This window comes from Erythrolamprus reginae, chromosome 3 (genome assembly GCF_031021105.1).
Source record: "Erythrolamprus reginae isolate rEryReg1 chromosome 3, rEryReg1.hap1, whole genome shotgun sequence".
NCBI lineage: Eukaryota > Metazoa > Chordata > Lepidosauria > Squamata > Dipsadidae > Erythrolamprus > Erythrolamprus reginae.
Window position 1 is genome coordinate 140,773,450 of NC_091952.1, and position 27,352 is coordinate 140,800,801.

A 27,352-nucleotide genomic window follows, 5' to 3' on the forward strand; every position below is an offset into this window, starting at 1 on the left:
GAAGAAGACATGGGATCATCTAGATGCCCAGATTATGAACAGACCCCTCTCTCTCTCTTCAAATAGGAAAGGATCATTAGCCTCCCCAAGTTTTTTCCCCACAAAGCCTCCTGCCCCCCCCCCCCCCACTTTGGGGACCCATGCCTCTTTTCATCCCTCCTTCATTCGTCTTGAGGGTTACCAGAAGTGGGAGGGGGAGGGAGCTTTGGGAGCAGTATGTTCCCCTAGCCAATTTAGCAGGTCAGAATTTGTCAAATGTGTATGGGTGGAAGGAGAGGGTGGGACTGAGTGACCACCAAGGTCCCTTCCAACTCTTGTTAAATGTGTATGGGTGGAGGGCGGGGGTGGACCCTACCCCCACGTTTCGGGCCTCCAAACTTTTGCCTATCTTGACACTTTCTTTTGTTGTAAATGCTCCATGTATCGTAAAAATTCCAAAGGTTAGCAGAAGGAGTAGGTCATAAAGGGGCCCCAGTCAGCAACTAGCCTTCACTTCTTTGCTACCTAGCAGTCTCTCCCAACCCTCTTTTGACAGGACTGCTCTGATTGGGTTCCCAAATTAGTTTTTAAAGGATTAGCTTGTTGTGAGGCAAGGAGTTCCACCAGCCAATTTAGCAGCCCAAGAATTTGACCGGAAGACCAATTCTCCTGCTTGCGAAGAGGGTTGGACTAGATGGTCTCTGAGGTCCCCTCCATCTCTGTCATTCCATTTCATTCTTCTGATTGAGCTGGGGGTCAGATTAGATGGCTTCTGCGGTCCCCTCCATTTTCCTGCTTGAGCTGGGGGTCAGACTAGATGGCTACCAAGGTCCCTTCCCTCTCTATCATTCTGTAAGTCTCCTGAATGAGACGGTGGGTCAGGTCAGACTAGATGGCCACTGAGGTCCCTTTCTATCACTCTGCAAGTCCCCTGAATGAGAATGTGGAGTCAGACTAGATGGCCACCAAGGCCCCTTCCCTCTCTATCATTCTGCAAGTCTCCTGAATGAGAATGTGGGGTCAGACTAGATGGCCACTGAGTTCCCTTTCCTCTCTATCATTCTGTAAGTCTCCTGAATGAGAAAGTGGGTCAGACTAGATGACCACTGAGTTCCCTTTCCTCTCTATCATTCTGTAAGTCTCCTAAATGAGAAGGTGCATCAAGTCAGACTAGATGGCCACCAAGGTCCCTTCCCTCTCTATCATTCTGTAAGTCTCCTGAATGAGAAGGTGGGTCAGGTCAGACTAGATGGCCACCAAGGTCCCTTCCCTCTCTATCATTCTGTAAGTCTCCTGAATGAGACGGTGGATCAGGTCAGACTAGATGGCCACTGAGGTCCCTTCCCTCTCTATCATTCTGCAAGTCTCCTGAATGAGAATGTGGGGTCAGACTAGATGGCCACCGAGTTCCCGTTCCTCTCTATCATTCTGTAAGCCTCCTGAATGAGAAGGTGGGTCAGGTCAGACTAGATGGCCAGCAAGGTCCCTTCCCTCTCTATCATTCTGTAAGTCTCCTGAATGAGAAGGTGGGTCAGGTCAGACTAGATGGCAACTGAGTTCCCTTTCCTCTCTATCATTCTGTAAGTCTCCTGAATGAGAAAGTGGGTCAGACTAGATGACCACTGAGTTCCCTTTCCTCTCTATCATTCTGTAAGTCTCCTGAATGAGAAGGTGCGTCAAGTCAGACTAGATGGCCACCAAGGTCCCTTCCCTCTCTATCATTCTGTAAGTCTCCCGAATGAGAAAGTGGGGTCAAACTAGATGGCCACTGAGTTTGAAAAATCAGCATTCTTCTTGAGGTTCCAGAATATTAGCGAATCAAGTGAAGAGAACCTGCCTCAGATTATGTCAGAAATTCTTGCACCCATCACAAATAAAACCCCACAGGAAGTGTATCAACAAATGGATGAAATTTACAGATTATCTACAAGTTACGCAAAAAGAAATCGCCTACCCAGGGAAGTACATATTAGATTCACTAAGCGTACTATAAGAGATGAAATCTACAATATGTCAAAGGAAAATCCTCCATCATATAAAGGAAAAGAGATCATAGTCCTTCGTCAAGTTCCTAGACGAGTGCGTGAAAAGCGGAAACCCTATCAAACCCTAGCTAATAAACTCAACAGAAACAAGATACCATTTAGATGGCTGACACCTGAGGGCATGCTTATCTCCTTAATTGACAAAAAATACAAAATAACTTCGACAGAAGATGCAAGAGACTTTTACGATCAAGTCATCAAAAAGGTAGATGAGGAATGTATTAGGGAGCAAGAATCAAAAGATAAATCTAGCCTGGATGAAATCAGCTCTGAAGACACTCTCGCAGATAAGGAAACTGGACTTAAATTAACGGAAGAATATGGCAGAGACGGCCCAACAACAAGATCTCAAGCGGAGGCGAGAAAGGAGAAAAGAAGAGAACCAGCAAACTAACTTACATCACAAAAAACCCTTACCGAATAATGAAATAAGACTATTCTCTATCAATATCAACGGCCTCAACTCTCCTAGTAAAAGGAAAAAAACATTCTACAAAATTGAACAACAAAAAGCAGATATAATCTGTCTCCAAGAAACGCATGTAAAAAAACAAGACCAATTAATCTTAAACCATCCCAAGCTTGGAGAAATCTTCTCATCCCTTGCTGAAGTCAAGAAAAGAGGAGTAGTACTATACATTAAACCTAAACTTAACCCTAAACTAATTTACACAGACGACAACGGACAGATATTAATAGTACAAATTACATCAGGAACAAAAAAAATACATATAATCGCAATCTATGCTCCCACAATAAATCAATCCACTTTTTATGCAAAGCTACATCAAAAAATCACGGAATTAAACTTAACAAATATAATAATAACAGGCGACTTCAATGCAATATTAGACAGGAAAAAGGATCATAAAAGCACTAAGCAAATGAAAAAGAGAAAACAACTACCGACAACTTTTGAACAACTTACAACTGAATTAGCACTAAAAGACATATGGCGTCACTTTAATCCAAACAATAGACAATATACTTTTTTCTCTTTTCCTCACAAGTCATGGTCCCGCATAGATATGGCCTGGGCTGATTTAGAATTTATCAATGAAGTAACAGACATACAAATACTTCCAAACTCCTGGGCAGATCATAACCCCATATTGTTAAAATGGAGAGATTCAACTAATAACCATTCAAGACGATGGACTATGAACCAAACAATATTTAAAGAAGAAAACTTTCAAAAAATGTTAAAACAACAATTGGGTGAGTTTCTCCAAATTAACAATGATGGTAACACTTCCACACAAAACCTATGGGACACAATGAAAGCCTATGTGCGAGGAACCTATATTGCATACCAAAATAAAAAGAAAAAACAGAAACAAAACAGCCTATCCACACTAAAAATAAAACTTCAGAACCTTGAAAAAACCCTACAAATGAAACCAGACAACGCCGAAATTTTAGGAGAATTGAATATTACAAAACATTACATAAACCTGCAAACTCAAGAAGAACTCTCACATAAACTAAGGATTGCCAAACAAAAGCACTTTGAATTTGCAAACAAACCTGGGCGATGGTTAGCCTCAAAACTCGCTCACCAAAAAGCAGATAAAATTATAGAGGCATTATATGATCATACAGATGCTTTAAAAACAACACTCAGCGATAAAAAACAAATAATTAAATCTTTCTTTGAGGAATTATATAAAAAAGATGACGTAACTGAACAATTAATAAATAATCTATTCAAGAACTTAGAAAATACAGAAAAAATAAATAAGGAAGATCAGGATATGCTAAATGACAAAATAACATCAATGGAACTAACTAGTGCAATTACAAAACAAAAAAATAATAAAACCCCGGGCACAGACGGTATACCTGCCGAATTCTATAAACAATTTCAAGAAATTCTGGAGCCTATAATGTTACCCCTTGTTAATGAAATTCTCGAGGGTTCAAAACTTCCTTCCTCCTGGAACGAGGCCTACATAACTTTAATACCTAAAGATACACAAAATAGAGCTCACATTCAAAATTATCGTCCAATATCCCTGCTTAACTCAGATTATAAAATCTTTGCATCCATCATAGCCGAAAGATTTAAACGAATATTAACTGTTAGAATACATACAGACCAAAATGGCTTCCTTCCGGCAAGAAACATAACAACAAACACAAGGATTATTTTGGACTCTTTAGAATACTACGATAAAAACATAGATAAACCAGTAGCATTCCTATTCGTAGATCTACAGAAAGCTTTTGATAGTTTATACTGGCAATTCTTTACAACACAAATAGCGTCAATGCAATTTGGTAATAAATTTACAGAACTCATTAAAACTATATACTCAATACAAACAGCCAAAATACTGATAAACAATGATATGACAGAAACAATAAGTATAAAAAAAGGAGTGAGGCAGGGCTGTCCCTTAGCCCCCCTGATTTTTATCTTTGCACTAGAAGTTCTACTAAATAAAATAAGACACAATAAAGAAATCCAAGGATTAAAAATTAAAAATGAACACTATAAACTTCAAGCTTTTGCTGATGACATGGTGTTCATTGTACAAGACCCCTTAAAATCTGCACCTATCCTAATTAATGAAATAAATAAATTTGGAGAGATTGCTGGATTAAAAATTAATAGAGAAAAAACAAAAATGATAACAAAAAATATGACAAAACAGCAGATATCGAAATTAGAAGAATCCACTAAAATAAAAACTGCCAAAAAAGTTAAATACTTAGGATTATGGATTACCGCAAATTGCAGCACTATCAAGAAAGACAATTACGATAAACTAATCAATGAAATGGACAAAGATTTTTGCAGATGGTCGAAACTCCCACTCTCTATAATGGGGAAAATTGCTGTAATTAAAAGCAATATACTTCCTAGATTTCTATACCTTTTCCAAACTGCACCCATTAAACTAAATAGGACCTTTTTCAAAAACTTACACACAAAAATTCGCAAATTCATATGGACAAAAAAAAAGGCCAGGATAAAACTTAAGGACCTACAAGACCATAGGTCAAGGGGTGGTTTTGGGTTACCAAACATGGAACTATACTACCATGCCTCAATTGTAAACCTACTGAAAGAATGGATAATACTTAAAAATTCTAGAATATTAACACTTGAAGGCTATGACCTTCAATCCGGGTGGCACAAGTTTTTGATGACAGACATAGATAAAATACCAACATATTTCAGATCACACTACATCCGAAAAACCTTAATTAACACCTGGCACTTCATTAAAAAAACCCACTACCTCTGCATCCCAAAATGGATTTCACCAACAGAAGCCATTATATACCCGAATGCATTAAACCCTGATAAAATTATAACATACGACCAACTACTAAACGAAAATAATGAGCTAATCCCTAAGCAAAAACTCATGGAAAAAGGTATTAAAGTAGATTGGTTACACTACCTACAAATAAAATCAAAATATAATGAAGATAAGAACAAATCAGACTTCCAAAAAAATAACCCCCTCGATAAAATAATTTTTGGTCCACAAAAAAAGCAAATATCAAATATATACAATATCCTCCTTCAACACGATACTGTTGAAGAAATAGTTAAAGGATCTATGATAGCGTGGTCACAAAACTTTGGGTACACAATTTATTTAAACGAATGGGAAAAAATTTGGACTGCTAACTATAAACTAACGATGGCAACCTCATATAAGGAAAACCATTATAAAATGTTCTACAGATGGCACTTGCCACCTGCTAGACTTGCAAAAATGTATCCAAATCTATCACCATTATGTTGGAAATGCAGAGAAAAACCAGGTACATATTACCACATCTGGTGGACATGTGAAACCACCCAAAAATATTGGGAAAAAATTAAAACTATACTAGAACAAATTACTTCTCAGACTATCCATGCGAAACCCGAACTATTTCTACTAGGAATCACAAGACAAAATTTTAGTAAAGAAAACAGATATATTATAATCCATATTATTACAGCCGCACGGATTTTATATGCACAATTTTGGAAGCAAGAAAAAACCCCAACTACTCTATCACTCTTGATTAAAATAATGGAATGCGCAGAAATGTCCAAACTAACAATGGAACTGCAAAACAAGGATGAGACAGATTTCTACAAAGCTTGGGATAAATGGTACCTCTGGTTAAAAAAAAGGAATTATCTAAAAATTACTCATCAAGAAAAATATCCAACAAAAACAACTTGAAAAAATAGCAATTTACATCACAAATCATAACATCAAACTGAAACAACAAACTGTAAACATCGATCGACACGAACTCCAACTTTACAAAGAAAATAAACCCCTAAATGAATTATATATATTGGCACTAAAAACTACACTCAAAACATATCGATAAAGCCTTAGGGTAAAACACACCAACTACGAGCTCAAACTACAGGCCGCAAATCATGAAAGACCCAGCTCTAACGCTGGTTTTCGCTTCTCTATCCCCCCCTCCTTCTTCTCCCTATCCTCCTTCCTTCTATATCTACTTCCCTCCCTTCACAACCCCCTTATCCCACTCCCCAATTACTACATAAGTAGAGTGTAAAAAATGTACAATATGCATATCTCTTTTGTCTTTCTGTATTTGGTTTTTATTGTATATATTTAATAAATTTATTTTCAAAAAAAAAAAGAAAAAAGAGAAGGTGGGTCAGGTCAGACTAGATGGCCACCCAGGTCCCTTCCCTCTCTATCAGTCTGTAAGTCTCCTGAATGAGAAGATGGGTCAGGTCAGACTAGATGGCCACCAAGGTCCCTTCCCTCTCGATCATTCTGTAAGTCTCCTGAATGAGACGGTGGATCAGGTCAGACTAGATGGCCACTGAGGTCCCTTCCCTCTCTATCATTCTGCAAGTCTCCTGAATGAGAATGTGGGGTCAGACTAGATGGCCACTGAGTTCCCTTTCCTCTCTATCATTCTGTAAGCCTCCTGAATGAGAAGGTGGGTCAGGTCAGACTAGATGGCCACCAAGGTCCCTTCCCTCTCTACCATTCTGTAAGTCTCCTGAATGAGAAGGTAGGTCAGGTCAGACTAGATGGCAACTGAGTTCCCTTTCCTCTCTATCAATCTGTAAGTCTCCTGAATGAGAAGGTGGGTCAGGTCAGACTAGATGGCCACCAAGGTCCCTTCCCTCTCTATCATTCTGCAAGTCTCCTGAATGAGAATATGGGGTCAGACTAGATGGCCACTGAGTTTCCTTTCCTCTCTATCATTCTGTAAGCCTCCTGAATGAGAAGGTGGGTCAGGTCAGACTAGATGGCCACCAAGGTCCCTTCCCTCTCTATCATTCTGTAAGTTTCCTGAATGAGAAGGTGGGTCAGGTCAGACTAGATGGCCACTGAGGTCCCTTCCCTCTCTATCACTCTGCAAGTCTCCTGAATGAGAATGTGGAGTCAGACTAGATGGCCAGCAAGGTCCCTTCCTTTAATCGAAGGCCTGCCTTTCGGAAACGGGATAGGACACCCCTGACTCGTGTGAGTAACTGTTGTTGTGAGGTGGCTGATATAAAAATATCATCAAAATATGGCGTTACGCCAGACAGTCCGTATAGCAGTCTCTCAATGATGTTCTGAAACAGGCCAGGAGCCACACTTACGCCAAACTGGAGGCGGCGACAACAGAATGCGCCCCGGTGGGTGACCAGAGTTTGAGCCTCCGCAGTGGCATCGTCCACCGGGAGTTGTTGGTACGCTTGTGCCGTATCCAACTTGGGAAAAATTGACCCCTGGCCGAGGGAATGTAGCAAATGCTGTACAACCGGTACCGGGTAAGGGTTGGAGCTAAGGGCGTGATTGAGTGTCGCCTTATAGTCTCCACATAGACGGAGAGACCTGTCGGGTTTGACAGGAATTACCAGCGGTGTTTCCCATTTGGAATAATCGGTGGCCTCTAGAACCCCCTACTGGATGAGTTTGTCCAACTCTGTCTCCACTTTTTTTCTGAGCGCAAAAGGAACTCGTCTGGGTTTTAGTCTAATATGGGCCACTTTTGGATCTAGGTTAAGGAATATTGGTGTTCCCACATAACAACCCAAACTGTTGCTAAATACATCAGAAAACTCATCAAATATGCAGGGGTCACTGAGTGAATTCCCGATACAGACAACCCTAGTTTGGTGAACCAGTCCCACCCTAAAAGAGATGGTAGGGGTTTAGCTACAATTATTAATGGAAGAATTCCAGAATATGCCCCTTTTTTTAACATGAAAATTTCCCTCCCCCTTGGTTGGGATTAGGTTTCCCTGATAGTCCCTCAGTTTTATACTTGTTGGGCCCAATTTGGCTTGGGACGGGTCTGCAACAAGGTGCAAAAATGTGTCCCAGGAAACCGAACTCCTGGCAGACCCGGTGTCTAATTCCATTTCTAGGGGTGATCCCTCAATAGTTACAACCAAAGAAATTTTTTTGGTCCCACCTCCAGCTGCTAAAAATACTTCTTCTTCCCCGTCAAATAGCTCTCAATCAGGTTTTGTGGCGAAGCAGTCGCCACGGTGTTCTGGCAGACGTTGGTGTGTGTTGCGTGATGGTGCGGCATGGCTGGTGGTTTGGTTGGGAGTCGAACGGCAGACTCTTGATAGATGACCCACTCTTCCGCAGCTGTAACAGGTTGCTGTGCGAAATTGCCATGATGAGCGAGGGTGTGGATCTCCGCAGCTGGAGCACAGTGGGTAAGTCGGCCGTTGTGTCGGTATGGTCCTCTGATTGGTTCCATGGGTTGGTGTGTGGCGGCGATTGGTGGTGGTATGGAGTCGAGCGACTGTTTCACTTTGGTTGGTTGTTGTGTGAATGCTCGGTTGTGGAGGAGATTTCACAGTTTCCGGAATATGGTGTTGTATGTCAGCGGACGAGTGGAATGACGTCTCCGCAGCACAGGCATCATCAATAGCTATGGCTAGGGTGAGCTTGGAATGGGCTAGGAGTTGGCGCTGAAGCTGAAGGTCTCGCACCCCGCAAACCAACTGTTCCAATAGGTAACGTTCTAGATTTTCAAAATCACAGTCCCTTGCGGCATCCTGAAGGGCAGCCACGTATTGAGTGATTGACTCCCCCTCTGCCTGGATGCGACGCCTGAAATGAAAATGGCATGAAATGAAAGATGGAGCGGGAGCATAATGTTTTTTAAGTTTGTCCATCAACTCATCCCATGGGACCTCGTAAACCACCTGTGGTGCCACGAGGGCACGTGCCATGCGGAACATGGGTTTGCCACAGACATTAAAAAAACATGCAGTACGGCGAGCTTCAGATAGTTCATTAAGATCTTGCGCTTTTAGGTAGCATTGAAAACGGTCTAGGAAACTTTCCCAGGTGTCATTGCTGGGGTCAAACAGGTCAAAGGAAGCAGGAAAGGAACTGTGGCTAACCATATTGGTGATCAATGGCAGCCAGGCGTGGCCCTAACGGATATGTGGCTCCACAGTGGTGGTGAAGGTCCTTGGGCCACAGCGCAGTTGAGGAGCCTGGTGACGGCTACAGCGGTGGCGGAGGCAACAGAGGCAGCAGAAGAATCCTGTGGCCGTGAGCAGCTGGAAAAGCTCGGTGGCGGTGGCAACGTGGGCAGCGGTAGGACGGTGGCCACCGAGCAGCTGAAAAACTCGGCCGCATCGGCGGTGTCGGCGGCAGCAGCGTGGGCGGCGGCAGAACTCCGGTGGCCACCAAGCGATGTCGAGGAGGGTTTCCCTGGCCGCCGAGCAGCTGAGGGGCCCGGCAGCATCTGCGGCGTCTGCATGGGCGACGGGAAAAACTCCGGCGGGGTCTCCCTGGCTGCCGAGCAGCTGAGGGGCTCGGCGGCGGTGTCGGCGGCCACATGGGCAGCAGAAAAAACTCCGGTGGGGTCTCCCTGGCCGCCGCGCAGCTGAGGGGCTCGGCAGCGGTAGCGGCAGGAAAACTCTGGCGGGGGGTTCCCTGGCCGCTGAGCAGCTGAGGGGCTCGGTGGCGGTGGCTGTGTGAGTGGCGGGAAGGCTCCGGCGGGGGTTTCCCTGGCTGCCGAGCAGCTGAGGGACTTGGCAGCGGCAGCAGCGGCCACGTGGGTGGCGGGAAAACTCCGGCGGGGGTTTCCCTGGCCGCCGAGCAGCTGATGAGCTTGGCGGCGGCGGCGGCGGCTGTGTGAGTGGCGGGAAGGCTCCGGCGGGGGTTTCCCTGGCCACCGAGCAGCTGATGAGTTCGGCGGCGGTGGCTGTGTGGGTGGCGGGAAGGCTCCGGCGGGGGTTTCCTTGGCCGCCGAGCAGCTGAGGAGCTCGGCGGTGGCAGCTGCGGGGAAACTCCGGCAGGGGCCGCCAAGCAGCTGAGGAGCTCGCGGCAGTGGCGGTGGCGGTTGCAAATGGCGTGGCGGTGCTGTTGGTGACGGTGGCTAGGGATACCCGAGGCAGCAACGGTGGCTGAGGGAAATCCCTGGTTACCTTATCTCTCGTGCACTTTTCCTCGTCGCCAGATGTTAAATCCTTACTGGAATGAAGGACTGCAATCAATGGGTAAGAATGATTCTTTATTGAACAAGAGGTAACGGGTTACAGAACAGCACAAGACAAACATGGCTATATATAAGCTGGGCTGCCAGGCTGAGCCAACCAATCACCTTGCAGTATTTTCCCGCCCAAGGAATGTGGGGCGGGTACAAGGCCTAACTGTCCTCTGGACACAACAATAACTACGTTGTCAAGTGTCCAAAGTTTGATCCAATAACCTCTAACAAAGTCCTTCCTTCCTAGAAGGAAGAATAGAAAGAATAAAATGGAAAAGGGGATTAAAAGGGGATTAAAAAAATAAAAAAGAAAAGGGTTCGGTTCAAAGTTCTGCTCAGATTAAAGAAATTGGAGTTTGAGAAGGGTTGATTAAGCTTGGAATATTGTTTTGTTTGCTCTTTTTTTAATTATTTTTTCTATTTAGATATATGAATTTAAGAATTGCTGATCTGTTTTAATAAATTTAGATGTATTGACTATAATAAGATATGTAGTAGGTGATACTGATTTGGATTAATGCATAAATGGAATTGAATTTAGAATTGTTGGGGAGATTAATGATATTAATGGTTTTTACTTGATTGAAAATAGAGAATATTTAGAATTTTTTTCCATTTTTTTCTTTTCTCAAATTGAAATTTAAGATTAATAATTAAGTAAGAAATGTAGATAAGTATTAATTGGCTAAATGTTAGATGGCTGAAATAATTTTTAAATTTTAGATTAGGTAAATGTACTATTTAGAGGGGGGAGAAGTCAGAAATTTGTATATGTTTATGTTTTGTTTTTAATTTTGTTTTGTTAACATCTGATTGGCTGTACAAGGTTTTCTTGGTTATAGAAAAATATATAAAGAAAGAAGGAAGCACTTTGGCATAATGGTTAATAAGTTAGAAATATAATTGGTGTTGTACTTTTTGAAGGAACATTAAGGAGATAATTTAATTAAAGTATGTACATGGATGACAACATTAGAAAAAAAACTTTTGCAACTTTTTTGATGATTGATATTAGTTACTAACAAAATATCGCATTTTATTCATGGAAAATTAGATGGTACACTGTATTATTTGAATGTATGTTGAGAGAAAACTTTAAAATATTACCTCCCCCAAAAAAAGTCCTTCACTCTTCCGTCCCTCCATTCATTTCATTCATTCTTTCTTCCTTCCTTCCTTCTTTCCTTCCTCCCTTCCTTTTCCCTCCATTTCTCCTTCCTTCCTTTCCTCCCTCCATCCCTCCTTCCTCTCCTTTTCTCTTTCTCTCTCTCTTGCTTTCTTTTTCTCTCTTTCTCTCTCTCCCCTTTCTCTCTCTCTCTCACTCTTTCTCTCTCCCTCTCTCTTTCTTTCTCTCTCGCTCTTTGTCTGTTGCTCTCTTGCTTTCTCTCTCTCTCTTTCTCCCCCTCTCTTTCTCTTTCTATCTCTCTCCCTCTATCTTTCCCCCTTTCTCTCTCTCTCTCTCTTGCTCTCTCTCTCTCTCTTTCTCCCCCCCTCTCTCTCCCTCTCTCTCTCTCTCTCTTTCTCTCTCTCGCTCCCCCAGACAATCATTGGGCCAGTGCTGGCAGCACGCAGGACATAGATCCACGCCCCTGCCCAGACGGTCATTGGGCTGGTGCCAGCAGCACGTGGGGTGTGGATCCACACCCCCAGATGGTCATCGGGCCGGCGCCGGCAGCACGCAGGGCGTGGATCTGTGCCCCCCCCCCCGGCGGGCTGGCAAGAAAAATCTTCGCCGGCCTCCACACTTTCGTCACTCCCCACCCCCAACTCTAACTCCCAGCTCCATTGTGCACAGCCTTGGAAAAGGCTGTGTGGGGAGTTGGTTTTGTGTGCACAGCTGTGCGCCTTAGAGGGAACATTTCCTGCAGTAATTAAGAACAAATAAGGTTATTTCTGCCAGGTTTCTAACTGGTGACATTATATATGCAGGCAATGTTTTAGTGAGCCTCCTTTCTTTTTGACTAAAACAACCTCAAAATACTTTTTCTGTCATTAGTGGGGGAGCAACAACCAAAGAAGTGTATATAGGCTGCATGGGTGGATTCAGGTGGGTGTTAAATAATATTTCATTATGAATGTTACTCTGTGTGTTTCAACAGGAAGGCCCAGCTTAGTCTATGTCTAGAGAATGCAGAACTCAAGGAACAAATTGGAGAAGCAAGGTTGTCAGAAGTTTGGGAGAAAGAGGATGAAAAGGAAGATAAAGAGGACTTAAGGCAGTGTATCAAGAAACTGCAAGAGAAACTGCACACTTCAGAGATTGTGATTGGCCTCCTTAAAGAACAATTGACTCTAAAAAACCAAGGGTGCAAAGGTGCCATCATTCACCAGATGACAGCTAACACAGCTCTGATAAATGAGCAAGAGCAGTGCACTTGCCAAGCTGCCCATGACCATTCACCATTGTTGCACTGTCCACCTAGTCAAATTATGGGCAGCACAGAAGAAATCCAGGTATGATCAGAGTGTAAAGAAGTTGATTAAACCAACACCTGACATCATTAATTAGTAATGCCTATTCACCTATGGGTCCAACTACCCTTTGGTTATCTATATTAGCAAAATCTAAGCTTGGTCCTCTGTGAATTAGGTTTCAGCTGCTACTCATAGTCAAAAACTGGGATTGCTGCTATTTTCTATCATAGAGAAGTAAATTATAGTGGTGTAAAAAAATCTCAAATAGTCAACAAAAATTAATCATGCTTGATAGCCATGGAAATGTGCCAGATTGTGGGGAAGGCGATTTGAGTAGTGATCAAAACTACCTATGCTTATTTACCAAGGTCTACTTTTAAACAAAAAATAGTGCAGATTAAATGTATACTTTTTATAAGAATTTAAACAGCTGTGACTGCTGCTTGCATTAGCCATGCCTATTGTGTATTATAAACCCTCCTGAGAGACTATTAATTTTCTCATACCCCATCTCTTCCTCTTCTTCTTTATTTTATTGGCCAAGTACAATTGGACACACAAGGAATTTGTCTTTGGTGCATATGCTCTCAATGTACATAAAGAAAAGATACATTTGTCAAGAATCATGAGGTACAACCCTTAATGATTGTCATAGGGTACAAATAAGCAATCAGGAAACAGTCAATATTAATATAAATTGTAAGGATACAAGTAACATGTTACAGCCATAGAGTCATAAGTGGGTGGAGATGGGTGATAGGAATGATGAAAAGACTAATAATAATGCAGCCTTAGTGTATAGTTTGACAGCAGTGAGATAATTATTTCTTTAGCAGAATTATGGCATTTGGGGGGGAATAAATTGTTGTTGTGTCTAGTTGTCTTGGTGTGCACTGCTCTGTAGAATCGTTTTGAAGGTAGGTGTTGAAACAATTTATGTCCAGGATGTGAGGGATCAGTAAATATTTTCACGACCCTCTTTTTGACTTGTGTAGTATACAGATCGTCAATGGAAGGCATGTTGGCAGTAATTGTTTTTTCTGCAGTTTTGATTATCCTCTGAAGTTTATGTCTGTCTTGTTGGGTTGCAGAACCGAACCAGACAGTTATAAAGGTGCAGATGACAGACTCAATGATTCCTCTGGAGAACTTTATCAGCAGCTCCTTGAGCAGTTTGAGCTTCCTTAGTTGGCGCAGAAGAACATTCTTTGTTGTACTTTTTTGATGACGTTTTTGATGTTAGGTCTTGAGGTGTGATGGAACCTAGAAATTTGAATGTCTCTACTGCTGATACTGTGTTGTCTAGTATTGCAAGAGGTGGTGTAATAGGAGGTTTTCTCCTAAAGTCTACCACCATTTCTATGGTTTTGAGTGTGTTCAGTTCCAGATTATTCCAGTCGCACCACAAGGCTCCTGCTGTCGACCTCCTGTCTCTATGCTGTTTCATTATCGTTTGTATGTGGTTTCATCATTGTCTCGAATGAGACCAATCCCTGTTTTTTTCTAAATTCTTTTTATTTTTTCACCAAACTTTCACAAACATCCATACATATACCATATTATCAAAACATACATAGTTACACATTTCTATCCAAAATATCATAAACGCATATCCTTTATTTGGTCCTTTTTTATTTTTATCTGCCCTCTGTTTTCCTTTCATATAACATACTATTTCTTTTCCTCTATCTTAATCTTCCTCTCTACTTTTTTTCTCCCTGTCTACTGCTTTCCTACTTTCCTCATCTCTCTCTTCCCTGCCTTTCTACTTCCCCTTCCTCCCTCTTTCCTGAGTACATCAAATTTTGATCCATTTTATGGTTAGCAAATGAGCATTTCAAAAATCCTGACTTCATTCCAATATCGGAGCTATTCTTAAACTTATATCTTTCCTTTTATCCATACTTATATGTTGTGGTTGGCTCTGGGCCATCTCCTGCAACGAGGACTGTGGACGTTGGTTTGGGAGAATCCTTAGGTTCCCAGAGACTTGTCTGACTGCCAACAGCTTCGGACAGTGAAGATTCTTTGTCAAGGGCAGACGCTGGGAGTGAAGCAGAATCAGAAAGTGAGGTAGATGCAGACAGCCCATTAGCTAATGACCCCATTAGTGAGTCATCGGACTCAGGAAGATAGGTTAATTATGACGAGAAGGGAACAACTGCGCAGGTATCATAGACGATAAGGGAGAACACCTATGGCTGGAGCAATTAGGCTAATGGGGCTGCTGATAAAGTGCCAGCATTGCAGAGAGTGCATGTGGGAGATTATCCGTTTGGAGAAGGAGACGTCATGTTTGCATTTTGTTCCTGGCTTTTCACAGACTCTTGGGGATATTTCACAGCTAAGTAAAAACTTGTGGACTGACTGGAAGAGGTTTGGCTGTGACGCTTCTATAGCTGCTCTTATCTGCTTTGTTTGTTTTTGTTCTCACAGCTTGCAAGGACTGCTATCTGTATGAACTCATTTGCTCAATTTAATGTGCGTGTGTGCCATATTATGTTTGGATAAACAGCTTTTCTTTTCTTTTTTATAAAATAATTTTTATTTACATTTATATAATGAGACAATAACGACAAACAGTACACTTACATAAAATACAGAAAACAGAAAAAACAAGCAAGAGATATATTTCTTCTCTTCTCCTGTAGTGGAGACTCTTGACAGCGTCCTCTCTTCTTCTTTTTTAATTCTTGGCGGTGTTAAGACCAGTGGTTTGAGTTGTATATTGTTATAGTTAAGTTCTTATGTTGTAAGTTCTTATCAAATAAACAAAACAAAAACTATATTTACTATTTAAGAAAATTGTTCTTTAAATTGTTTCTTTATCTCGCAGCACTATAAAGAGGTGTTCTTTTATTTAACCAAGTGTAAAATTCTTCCCATATTTGGTAGTACAGTGATCCCTCGATTAGCACGGTCTCGATTAGTGCGAAACGCTACAACACGGTTTTTAAAAAAATATTAATTAAAAAATACTCCACGTTTTTTTTGCTATACCACGGTTTTTCCCACCCGATGACGTCATATGTCATCACAAAGAGTCACTTCTCTGTCTCTTTCTCTTTCTTTCCTGTCATTCTCTGCTTCAATCATTTTCTCATTTCTCTTTTTTTATCCCCTTTTTTTTACATTTCTCTCTCTCTTTCTTCCTCTCTCACACTCTCTTCCTCCCTCTCTCATCTCTTTCTTTCCTTCTCTCTCTTTCCTTCTCTCTCCCCCCCTCCACTTGCCCACGAGAAGAAAAAAAGCAACCTCTGCCGGGCAGCTCCCCTTGTGCCCCCGCTTTGTGCCTGCCTCTTGTCCCTCTCTTTTGGGGATTTTTTTTTCTTTTCTGTCTGAGTGCGTCTGTGTGAGCGCGAGAGAGGGAGTGCGTGTATGTGTGTGTGTGTCTGTTGCGGCTTGGGCTGGTCGGCCTCGGAGGCGGGAGAAGGCGAAGAGGTAGCAAGCGGGGAACCCGGCGGGGTGGATGGCGGCGGCGGTGTGTGTGTGTGTGGTGGCCGCCTTCAGCTTGGGGTCGCCGCCGGCATGCTCGAAGGATGCGCCGCCGCCCGCCTTGGAGCCCTCGAAAGCCTCGTCGTCTTCTGTGCTCTGCTCGCCGCTGCTCTCCAAGCGGGGCGCAGCGGCTGGGAGCGCGCACCTTTTCTGCGTGGATCCTGGCTAGCCGTCGCGCCTCTCTTGAAGATGGGGAGCCTGGCGACGCGCTGTTTTCCCCCACCGAGGACAATCGGGGTAAACTCTTTTGGTTGGGAACCAACCGGCCAGGTGCTCTTTTGGCTCTCTTGGGGTTTCCCCTTTGCCTGGGCAGCAGGAAGACCCAGGGAAGGTTCCTTTGGCCGCCCAACAGCTGATCTGCTCTGCAGCGCGGCAGCAGCGAGGAGCCGAAGATGGGGTTTCCCCTTTGCCTGGGCAACGGGGAAACTCCATCTTCGGCTCCTCGCTGCTTCCGCGCTGCGGAGCAGATCAGCTGTTGGGCGGCCAAAGGAACCTTCCCTGGGTCTTCCCCGCTGCCCACACGCAAACTCCACCATCTGCGCATGTGCGGCCATGGAAAAAAAGGGCGCGCATGCGCAGATGGTGTTTTTACTTCCGCACCACTATAACACGGAAAATCGATTAGCGCGGGAGGTCTTGGAACGTAACCCCCGCGCTAATCGAGGGATCACTGTATTTCGTTTTTTCTTTTTCTTTTAGTTCCATTGTTAGTTTATCTGCTTCAGCACAATCTAACATTTTTTTTATTAAATTCCATTCATTTGGCATGTTTTCATTTTTCCAAAATTGTGCGATAGCTATTCTTGTTGATGTTATTAAATTTTGTATTAGGTAATAATGTTCCTTATTCATCTGATTTTCAATAATGCCAAGCAAAAATATTTCAGGTTTCATTTCTAATTCAATCTTAGTTATTTCCTTTATCCATTTCTGAAGTTTGTGCCAGATTCCTTTAACTTGTCTGCAGGTCCACCACATATGAAAATATGAACCTTGTTTCTCACCACACTTCCAACAATTAGGTTTGAGGTTGTTGTACATTTTTGCTAGCCTTTCGGGGGGCATATGCCACCTATAAAACATTTTTATTGCATTTTCTTTGTATGCGGTGGATTTTGTGATTTTGTAATTGGTATGCCATATTTTTTCCCATTGGTCCAATTGTATTGTGTGATCTATATTCTTGGCCAAAGCAATCATATTCCCTTTTACTATTTCTTCCACGTTTTGGTGTTCTTGGAGTATTTTGTAAATGTTTCCAATAGATTTTTTGTGGGGTCCTAATAAGATTTTATCTAATGGAGTGTAGTTTTTCTGTATTCCATATTTCCTTATGTCTACATGTAATCTAGATCAGTGATTTTCAACCTTTTTTGAGCCGCGGCACATTTTTTACATTTACAAAATCCTGGGGCACACCACCAACCAAAATGACACAAATCTAATAAATAAATACATACATACATGCATGCATACATACATACATACATACATACATACATATATACATACATAACCCCCTCATATATACAATCCCATGTAACATCCCCTTATAAATACAGTCAATCATCAATCATCCCTCCTCAAATTTATACCATTGACTCATTTCTGGGTACTTCTCCTGTCTTTCCCCCTTTTCTCTCTCATGTTTCTCATTTCTCTCTCTTCCTCCCTTTTTCCCTCATTCCTTCTCCCTCTCACTTCTCCTCTTTTTCCATCCCTGTCTCTCTCCCCCCTTTATGTGTGTGTGTGTATACACACGCGAACCGTTTCCAAAACCAGTTGAGGGCTGGGGTTTTTTTCTCTTTTATTCTTTTCAAAAACAGGTGTGGGCTGGGGGGAGTTTTCTTATTATTTGGGTGCTTTTTACAATATGCTTCAAGAATCACCTCTCTCTCTCTCTTTTGTTTCTCTCTCCTCTCATTCTCTGCCTCAATCATTTTATCATTTCTCCTTTTTTCTCCCCTTTTTGTTCTCATTTCTCTCTCTCTCCTTTCCTCTCTTGCTTTCTCTCTCTCTTGCTATCTCTCTTTTTCTCTCTTGCTTTCCTTCTCTCTCTCTCTCATTCTCTCTCTTATTTTCTTTCTCTCTCTCTCTCTTGTTCTTTCTCTCTCTCATGCTTTCTCTCTCTTGTTCTTTCTCTCTCTCTCTTTCTCTGTTGCTCTCTTTCTCTCATTCTCTCTTATTTTCTTTCTCTCTCTCTCTTGTTCTCTCTCACTCTCTCATGCTTTCTCTCTCTTGTTCTCTCTCTCTCTCTCTGTTGCTCTCTCTCTCTCATTCTCTCTCTTCCTTTCTTCTCTGTGGAGGCCGGCGAAGGTTTTCCTTAGTTTGAATGTTCTGAGCAAGCTGGCAGGGGGATGGGAAGCAGCCCCTTTACTGACAGCCCGGGACTGTGAGAGGGGTGGGCGTTCCCACAGCGCTCGGAGTGGCTAGTGGACGGATCGCCAGAGCCGCTGCAGCCACCAGGAGGAAACGGGGGAGTTGCCTTTCTGGCGGCAGTCCAAAGTGGCGGGATTAGTCATCTGTTGTCCTCAGGAAGGCAGAAGCGAAGCGCCCCCACCGCCCGCTCGCTTTCCAACGCTGCGCCCGTTGCGCCGGGCTCTTTGCCTGAATCCTCCTCCTTTCTGAGGCTCAAGCGAGCCTCCTTCGCCGGCAGCCGGGGGATCGGCTTCGCCCCCTGCCCAGCCGAAAGTGTGCGTGTGAGGTGGGGAGAGGTTGCTTCTGCAACGGCATGGCCAGAGAGAAGCGGGATAGCAAGGCGGCGGCATTCTTCTGCCTGACCTGGGCGCTCTGCTTGGTTTTCCCGGGCTTCCCGCAGCATGTAGGAGGCCGAGAAGACCGAGCAGGACTCTGAGAGGAGTGGGCGTTCCCACAGCACTCGGAGCGGCTAGCGGACGGATTGCCAGCGCCGCTGCAGCCACCGCTGTGGGAGGAGCCGTGCCCCAAGAAAGCCGGAGAGAAGGACGGATCGGGCGGGCGGGGACAGCCACAAGTGGAAGCCTCAGCCCTGGAGCTCCCACTTGCAGAAGCCGCCCCTCCCCCGGCTATTGCCCGCCGCTATTAGCGAGGAGAAGCCATGCGCTCGAGGGGGCCAACTTTCAAAACAACCTTTGCCGGCCTCCCGCGGGAGGGTGCCAATAGCAGCGGCGGCAGCAGGCAATAGCCGGGGGGGGTGGCTTATGCAAGTGGGAGTTCCAGGGCTGAAGCCTCGCAGCACACCTGACCATGTCTCGTGGCACACTAGTGTGCTGCGGCACACCGGTTGGGAAACACTGATCTAGATGATATTTGGTAATAGCGCCACCAATCTACTTTTATTCCTTCTTCATTTAGCTGTGTTCGTGTTTTTAATTTTGAATCTTTATCTAATAGCTGTGAATAGTTTAATAGCTTTTGTCAACTTATAGTGTTTGGGTAAATTATTGCTTCTATGCTTGAGAACCATAGTGGTATTTTAAAATAGTGTTGCTTCCTAATTAAGTTCCAGTTGTCTAATAATGACTTCCTTATCAGATGGTGTTTAAAATATGAATGTGTAGTAGATTTATTGTCCAAAATGAAACTGTGCCAACCGGACTGGATGTCATGTCCTTCCAAAGCTAGTAGTCTCGTATTTTGAAGTTGTATCCACTCTTTAACCCATGTTAGGGCTGCTGCTCGGTAATAGAGTTTGAAGTCAGGTAAGCCAAGTCCGCCTTGCTTAGGGTTGTCTTGTGTCCATTTGAGTCTAATTCTTGGCCTTTTCTTTTGCCATATAAATTTGGATATTGATTTGTCTAATTTTTTAAAAAAGGTTCCTTCTAATTTAATTGGGATTGTTTGGAAGTAATATAGAAATTTGGGTAGTATGGTCATTTTTATTGTGGCGATTCTTCCTAGTAATGAGATTGGTAATTTAGTCCATGTATCTAATTGTGATTCTGTTTTTTTTAGTAGTGTATCATAGTTACCTTTTTTTAATGTTATACATCTAGATCAGAGGTCCCCAACCTTTTTTGCACCAGGGACCGGCTTTAAGCTAGACCAGTTTTCCATGGCCCGGTGGGGGGGGGGGGGAGCTAGCTGTCAGCGGCGCCGTAAAAGGGGCGATCAAGAGAGGAATGGGTGAATGAATGGACGGAGGGTGGGAAGGAAGGAAGGAAAGAGGGAAGGGACAGGAACAAAAGAAGGGTGCAAAGGAAGCAAGGAAAGGTGTGAAAGGGGAGAGTAAGAGAGGAAGGAGTGAAAGAAGGGAATGAGGGAGGAAAGAAGGGAGGAAGGAAAAGGAAAGCAAGAAATGGAGGGAGGAAAGGAAGGAAAGAAAGAAAGAAAGAAAGGGGGAAGGGACAGGAGCAGAGGAAGGAAGCAAGGAAACTTATGAAAGGGGAGAGTAAGGGAAGAAGGTAGGAAGGAGAAAGAAAAGAAGAAATAGAGGAAGGGAAGGTAAAAGAGAGAAAGAAAAAGAGCAAGAAAGAAAGCAAGAAAGAGAAAGAAAGAAAGGCAACTTCAAAGAAAGGCTCACTGAGCATCTCTCACTCTCTCTCTCTTTCTATCCCTCTTTCTTTCTTTCTCTTCCTTTCTCTCTCTCCTCTTCCTTTATCTCCTCTCTCTCTCACTCTCTCTTTCTCTCCCCCCTCTCTCCCCCTTTCCCTCTCTCCCTCTCTTGCTATCTCTCCCCCCTCTCCCTCTCTCTTTCTCCCTCCCTCTCTTTCTCTCTCTCCCCCCTCTCTCTTTCTCTCTCTCTCCCCCTCTCTCCCCCTCTTTCTCTCTCTTCTTCTCAATTTCTCTCTCTTGTTTTCTTTCTGTCTCTTTTGCTTTCTCTCTCTCTCACTCTTTCTTGTTTTCTTTCTCACGCTCTTTCTCTCTCTTGTTCTCTCTCTTGCTATCTCTTTCTCTCCCCCCCTTTCTCACTCTCTCTTTCTCACTTTCTCTCTATCTTGCTGTCTGTTGCTCTCACTCACTCTCGTTCTCTCTCCGTTCTTCTCAGCGATGACGCGCGCACGCCCTGCCCGCCTCACCTTTGCGAGAGCACTTTCGCCCCGGGCTCTCAGCAAGGGGGTTTGCAGGAGAGGCGGGGCCGGCGAAGGTGATATTGAATGTCGGGGGAGAACGGGCGGCTGCACGCGCTCCCTATCCCCCTGCTAGCCCACTCGAAATATTCAAAATAAGAAAAGCCTTCGCCGGCAAAGGTTTTTCTTATTTTGAATATTCCGAGTGGGCTAGCAGGGAGATAGGGAGCGCGTGCAGCCGCCCGTTCTCCCCCGACATTCAATATCACCTTCGCCGGCCTCCGCTGAGGAAAGCCTTTGCCGGCATTTCCTCTCGGCGTCAAGGAGGCGCAGCGGCGGGCGGAGAGAGGGAAGGGGGGGCAGCGGCGTCCCTCCTGGCCTTGGCGGGCCGCCCAACCCTCCCCACCTCCTGCAAACGCGGCGGGCGGCGGGGGGAGAGCGAGGAGCCGGTTCCGGCGGGCGCGGGGCTTGGCTGGCTGGCGGGGGGAGCGCCGCTGGTGGTGCGGAAAGGCCGAGGGGGCCCTGGCGCCGCGGACCGGCTGAAAAGCCCCAACGGCCCGGTCCCGGTCCGCGGACCGGCGGTTGGGGACCTCTGATCTAGATGATAGGTTTATTCCTAGGTATTTGATTCTTTCTGTAATCTCCAATTTTAATTTACTAGTCAAAGTTTGTTTGTCTTTTGCTGTCATATTTTTAACTATAATTTTAGTTTTGGTTTTATTGATTTTTAGTCCTGCTACTTGTCCATAATTGTTTATTTCTTCCATTAATTTTTTGCCCGTTTGTATCAGATTTTCAATAATGAAGGCTATATCGTCTGCATATGCTTGTAATTTAAACTCATGACCTTTAGTTTTTAGGCCTGTTATTTCTTTGTTTTTTCGTATTTGGTTTAACAAAATTTTAGTGCATAATATAAAAAGGAGTGGGGATAGTGGACATCCTTGTCGTACTCCTTTATTTATTTGAAGTGTATCAGTTGTCTCTCCATTGATTATGATTTTAGCTGACTGCTTTGAGTATATGGTTTGAATTATTTTAGTAAATTTTTGTCCAAAGTTCATTTTTTTTAGTACCTCAAATAGGAATTCCCAATTTAAGTTATCGAATGCTTTTTGGGCATCCATAAATATTATTGCGGCTGATTTTTCCGAATGGGATTCGTAATACTCTAAAGTGTCTAGCATTATTCTGATGTTATTTTGAATGTGCCTGTTAGGTAAGAATCCATTTTGATCTGAGTGTATCCATTTGTTTAGTATTATTTTAAGTCTATCAGCTATTATTGCTGTAAAAATTTTATAATCCGCATTTAATAATGCTATGGGTCTGTAGCTCATTATTTTTTCTTTTTCCTTTTTATCTTTGGGGATTAAGGTTATCAAGGAGTCAGTCCATGAATTTGGCATTTTCCCTAAATTTAAACTTCATTAAATAATTCTAGCATCAGGTCTTTTAACGTGTCTCCTAGTTCTTTATAATATTCTGCCGGGATTCCATCTGCTCCGGGAGATTTGTTATTTTTTTGTTTACGTATAGCTGAATCTAATTCTTCCCTAGTTATATCCTTCCCTAGAAATTCTCTGTCTAAATCTGTTATCTCCTCTGGTTCACATTTTACCAAATAGTTATTTATGTCCTTTTCGTTTATTTCTTCCTTTTGATATAGAGTTTGGTAATATTCCCTAACTATTTTCTTTTTTTCCTTTAATGCAAATTGTAACATTCCTTTATTCTCTTCTAATTGGTGGATATATCTATTTTCTTTCTCTTTTTTTAATTTATATGCCAGCCATTTACCTGTTTTGTTGGCATGCTCAAAATGGTTTTGTTTTGATCTTTTTATTTGTACAGCTATGTCCTCTTCTATGATTAAATTATTTTATGTTTAATTTTGTCTTTTTCTTGGTTTAGATTGTTATTCTGGGGGTCATCCTGTAGCCATGTTTCCAATTTTTTGATTTGTTCTTGTAAATCTCTTAATTTTTGTTTTTTTCCCTTATTTTCTCTGCTTCTACATGCAATTGTTAAACCCGTTGTGTACGCCTTAGCAGTGTCCCAGATATTTTGGATTGAGGTGTCGTTGTTCCAATTATATTTCAAAAGGTATTTTAATTCTCTGGTCATATATTTTATATATTCTTTTCCTTTTATTATATTTGGATACATAGCCCAATGTTTATTCCCTTTTCCTTCTGTTTTAAGTCTTTATACTATGGGATGGTGGTCCGCCCATGTGTTTATACCAATATTGATATCTTCTACTATGTTTTCGATTTCATTTGTGGTCAAGAACATATCTAGTCTGGACCATGATTGGTGTGGGGAAGAGTAGTATGTAAATTTTGTCTTATGTCTATTTCTTTCTCTCCATATATCTTTTAATCTGTGTTCTTCCACCATATCAAAAAAGACTAAGGGCAAACTTTTCCTGTTACTAGCTTTATTATTTTTGTTTCCTGTTTTATAGTCAATTTGTGGATCTACTATCGCATTGTAATCACCCAGTATACACATGTTGGGGTTTTGCATTCTGTTTATTTGGTCATATAGTTTTTTCTAAAAAATCTTTTTGATTCGTATTAGGTGCATAAATAACGATCATTAATATCTCTTTTTGGTCTATAGTAATTTCTAGTATTAGGATTCTCCCTTCTTCGTCTAAATATTTTTGTTTCGGGTTTAACCATTCTTTAACGTAAACTGCTATGCCTCTCTTTTTATTCTCTGATAAAGCTGCAAACATTTTCCAAGTTTTGGATTTTCTAACAATTTTTCCTCACATTTTTGAATATGGGTTTCCTGCAGGCAAGTTATATCCGCATTTTCATTTAGTAATTTTTAATAGGTTTGTTTTCTTTTGATCGCTGAATTCAGTCCATTGATGTTTACCGAAAATATTTTTGCTTGTTTAACCATGTTATTGTTTCCTAGCCGTGGCTCTTGTAATTATTCTTTCTCTTTCCTCTCTTGGATCTTGGTTCGTGTCCTTTGTTTCTGGGTTTGTATTTCTTGCTTCCTGATTGGGGGGTTCACTCTCCATATTGCTGTTCCTGGTTCCTTCTAGGTTTTCCTCTATAAATCTGTCGGCTTTTTCATATGTGTCAATTTTAATCTTTCTGTCTTTCCATGTGATTAATAGGCCTTCCCGGATTAGCCAACAGAATGGGATCCCTTGTCTGATCAGTCTGTTAAATATGAATTGAAAGTCTCTTCTTCTGTCTCTTATTCTCTTTGGGATTTGCTTCAGAATTACTATTTCTTTTCCTTCAAATATTAATGGTTCGCCTCTTGTACTTTTATAAATTGCATCTCTGACGGTCTTCTTTGTGAATCTGATGTGTACCTCTCTGGGTAATTTAAAACGTCTCGCATAGTTTGTTTGGACCCTGTATAGTTCGTCAGTATGATTCCTGAGTCCTTCTTCATCTACTTCCAGGAGTGTGGTGAATATTTCCGTAATTTTTTTGAAAAGATCTTCATCGTTGGTTTCGGGTACATTTTGGACTCGTAGATAGAAATTTGCTTTTTCCATTTCTAATAAAGCAACAGCACCCTCTAACTCGTGATTTGCCGCTCTTAATCTCGCTTCTGTTTCTTCTATTTTACGGTCTGTCTTCACTGAGTTTTCTTCTAATATTTTGATTTTTTGATCATGGTTTTCAATGGTGTCTTGTATATTCTTTATTTGGGTTTTAATTTCTTCCATATTTCTGTTCATAAATTTAAAATTCTTGTTTGTTTGGATTTGGTTTTGTACCATGGTTTCTTGCATCTTGAACATAGTTTCTTGTGTTTGTTTCATGAAGTCGTGGATTAGATCCAGTGAGCTCTGGATAGTTTGAAGAGTTGGCCCTTGCTCTTGCTTTTCTATTGTAGTCATCTCCGTCGATGTTTTTGGTTCAATTGTGAGCGGTGTTGTTGGTGTTTGCTTCTTGAGTGATTTTGTATAAGTTTGTGTCATTTTTACCATTTTAAAAAAATTACTCCACACTTTCATTCAATATTAAAAATAAAGAGAGTCTTGTAATCACAATTATATTACTATCTATGATCTATTCGTCCTATCAATTTTTAAACTCAATCAGTCTATTTCTTTTTTAAATCAATTTTTAAAACACATTAAATTCAATACTTTTAACTACTATAATGATTCTTATATTTATACTTATCCTATCGAGATGTTTCAAAAATAAAAGAAGAGCTAGCAAAAAAATAGAGTTGGTATGAAAAAAGAATTAAACTTATAGAATGCTAACAGTATTTTATATTATTCACTTATTAATTTATTATTGCTTATACATTAATCACACATTTATTTATGTACACTTATAGCAAGGTTATAGAAAAAAAAGAACTTAATCAATATAATCAATTCAGCTTATCCTTTAACTGTTTCTTAATAACAATCACTATATAAGGTTATGTTATATTATTTTTACAAATTCAGACTGATAATTAATTATTAGTTAGGTTTTTTACACCAAGATCAATTATTTAATTAATACAATTCATGAAAATATTTAAATATTTAAATTGTAGATATATAATTTTAATTATGAAAAATACATGAAAAATACATAAATATATCTAGTTGCCTATAACTTATATCTATATCAGGAGAATTAATAGATTGTACTATACAATTACAAATTGAGGAGGGGAAATAAAGGAACGTGGAATTTATTAAAGGGAAGGGATTGGAATTAAAAATAGGGGGAAAGATACTAGAGGGGAAGGGGGGGGAAAGAGGGAGGGAAAGGTGCTGGGGGGTTCTGTTTGAAGGTTCTGTTGAAAAATTCAAAGGGGATTCAAATTGATTCAAAAATCGGGTATAAGTCTGTTGTAAGCAAAGGATTTAGTGGAAAAAAAATAGTATATATATATAAAAAAAGGGTATCCAAAAAGACGACGTTCAAAAAAGAGGAGAGGAAAAAAAGAAAAAAAAACCCGCTAATGGCAATGTCACAGTTCGGAGAGCTTTCCCATCAGGAGGCTAATTGGCATTTACGTTGACATCTATTTTTTAGGACACCAAAGGAAAAAAGAAAAAAAGGAACAAAAATAGCCGGAGGCTCTGTCGGGAAATGAGGGGAGCCCGGCCTGGTGGCAATGCTAGGTCGGGCCGGTATCCAACCCCCTCCGGACTCATGACCCCAGCTCATACCACCATTTAACACTTGCAGTTCAACTCCATGTAGACCGTCATACCTGGCATCTCGCAGCTTGTGCCCTCGTGGATTCGGGGGCCACTACACACTTCTTGGACAAGGCTTTTGCTCAATGACATTCTTTGCCGTTGTGTCCCGTGAATCCCCCATTAACTGTGAAGACCATTGATGGGCAGGTTTTGCTATCCGGGCCCATCTGGTTCCAGACCTCGCTGGTGCGTATAGTCATAGGGACCCACGAGGAGGCTCTTCAGTTCTATGTCACCCAAGGCCTCAATTTTCCTGTAGTTTTGGGATTGTCTTGGCTACGTATGCACGATCCTCATGTGTGGTCCCAGAACATAATCACCTGTTCAAGTCTGCAGTGTGCGGATCATCACCATCATGTTTGCGCCACTCAAGGGCCCAGGATCCCCGGGGCTGTTTTACCTAAGTGTCTCACTGACATCGCCAATGTCTTCGATGAAAAAGAGGCAGATCTGCTGCCACCGCATCGGCCATATGACTATGCCATTCAACTCTTCCTGATGCCAAGCTTCCTGCCGGTCAGCTGTATTCCATGTCTGAACCCAAACTCGTGGCCCACAAGCAATGTTGCCTCTAATTTTTTTTTCCGGGTGGGCGGAAAAGTATAGTGTCTGAGCGGCAGTCCCTTTGAGACTGGGCGGCATAGAAGTATAAATAAATAAATAAATAAATAAATAAATAAATAAATAAATAAATAAATAAATAAATAAATAAATAAATATAATAAATCCCTTCTTTTTTATTAAAAGAAATTAATAATAAAACCAAACCA

The 27,352-nt window shown here is 42.1% G+C and overlaps 1 protein-coding gene across 8 annotated transcripts in view; it reads left to right on the forward strand.

The window, feature by feature from the left end:
- The window catches only part of PDE4DIP (phosphodiesterase 4D interacting protein), a 490,445-nt gene that overhangs the window by 331,916 nt on the left and 131,177 nt on the right, over positions 1-27,352 (forward strand). For 7 of the 8 annotated variants that reach the window (XM_070746854.1, XM_070746855.1, XM_070746856.1 and 4 more), the window contains one exon: positions 12,584-12,938. The exons of the other annotated variant lie outside the window; for it this stretch is intronic. In XM_070746854.1, the coding sequence (XP_070602955.1) occupies positions 12,584-12,938 (355 nt within the window). The remainder of the gene's footprint in view (positions 1-12,583; positions 12,939-27,352) is intronic. 8 annotated transcript variants of the gene reach the window in all.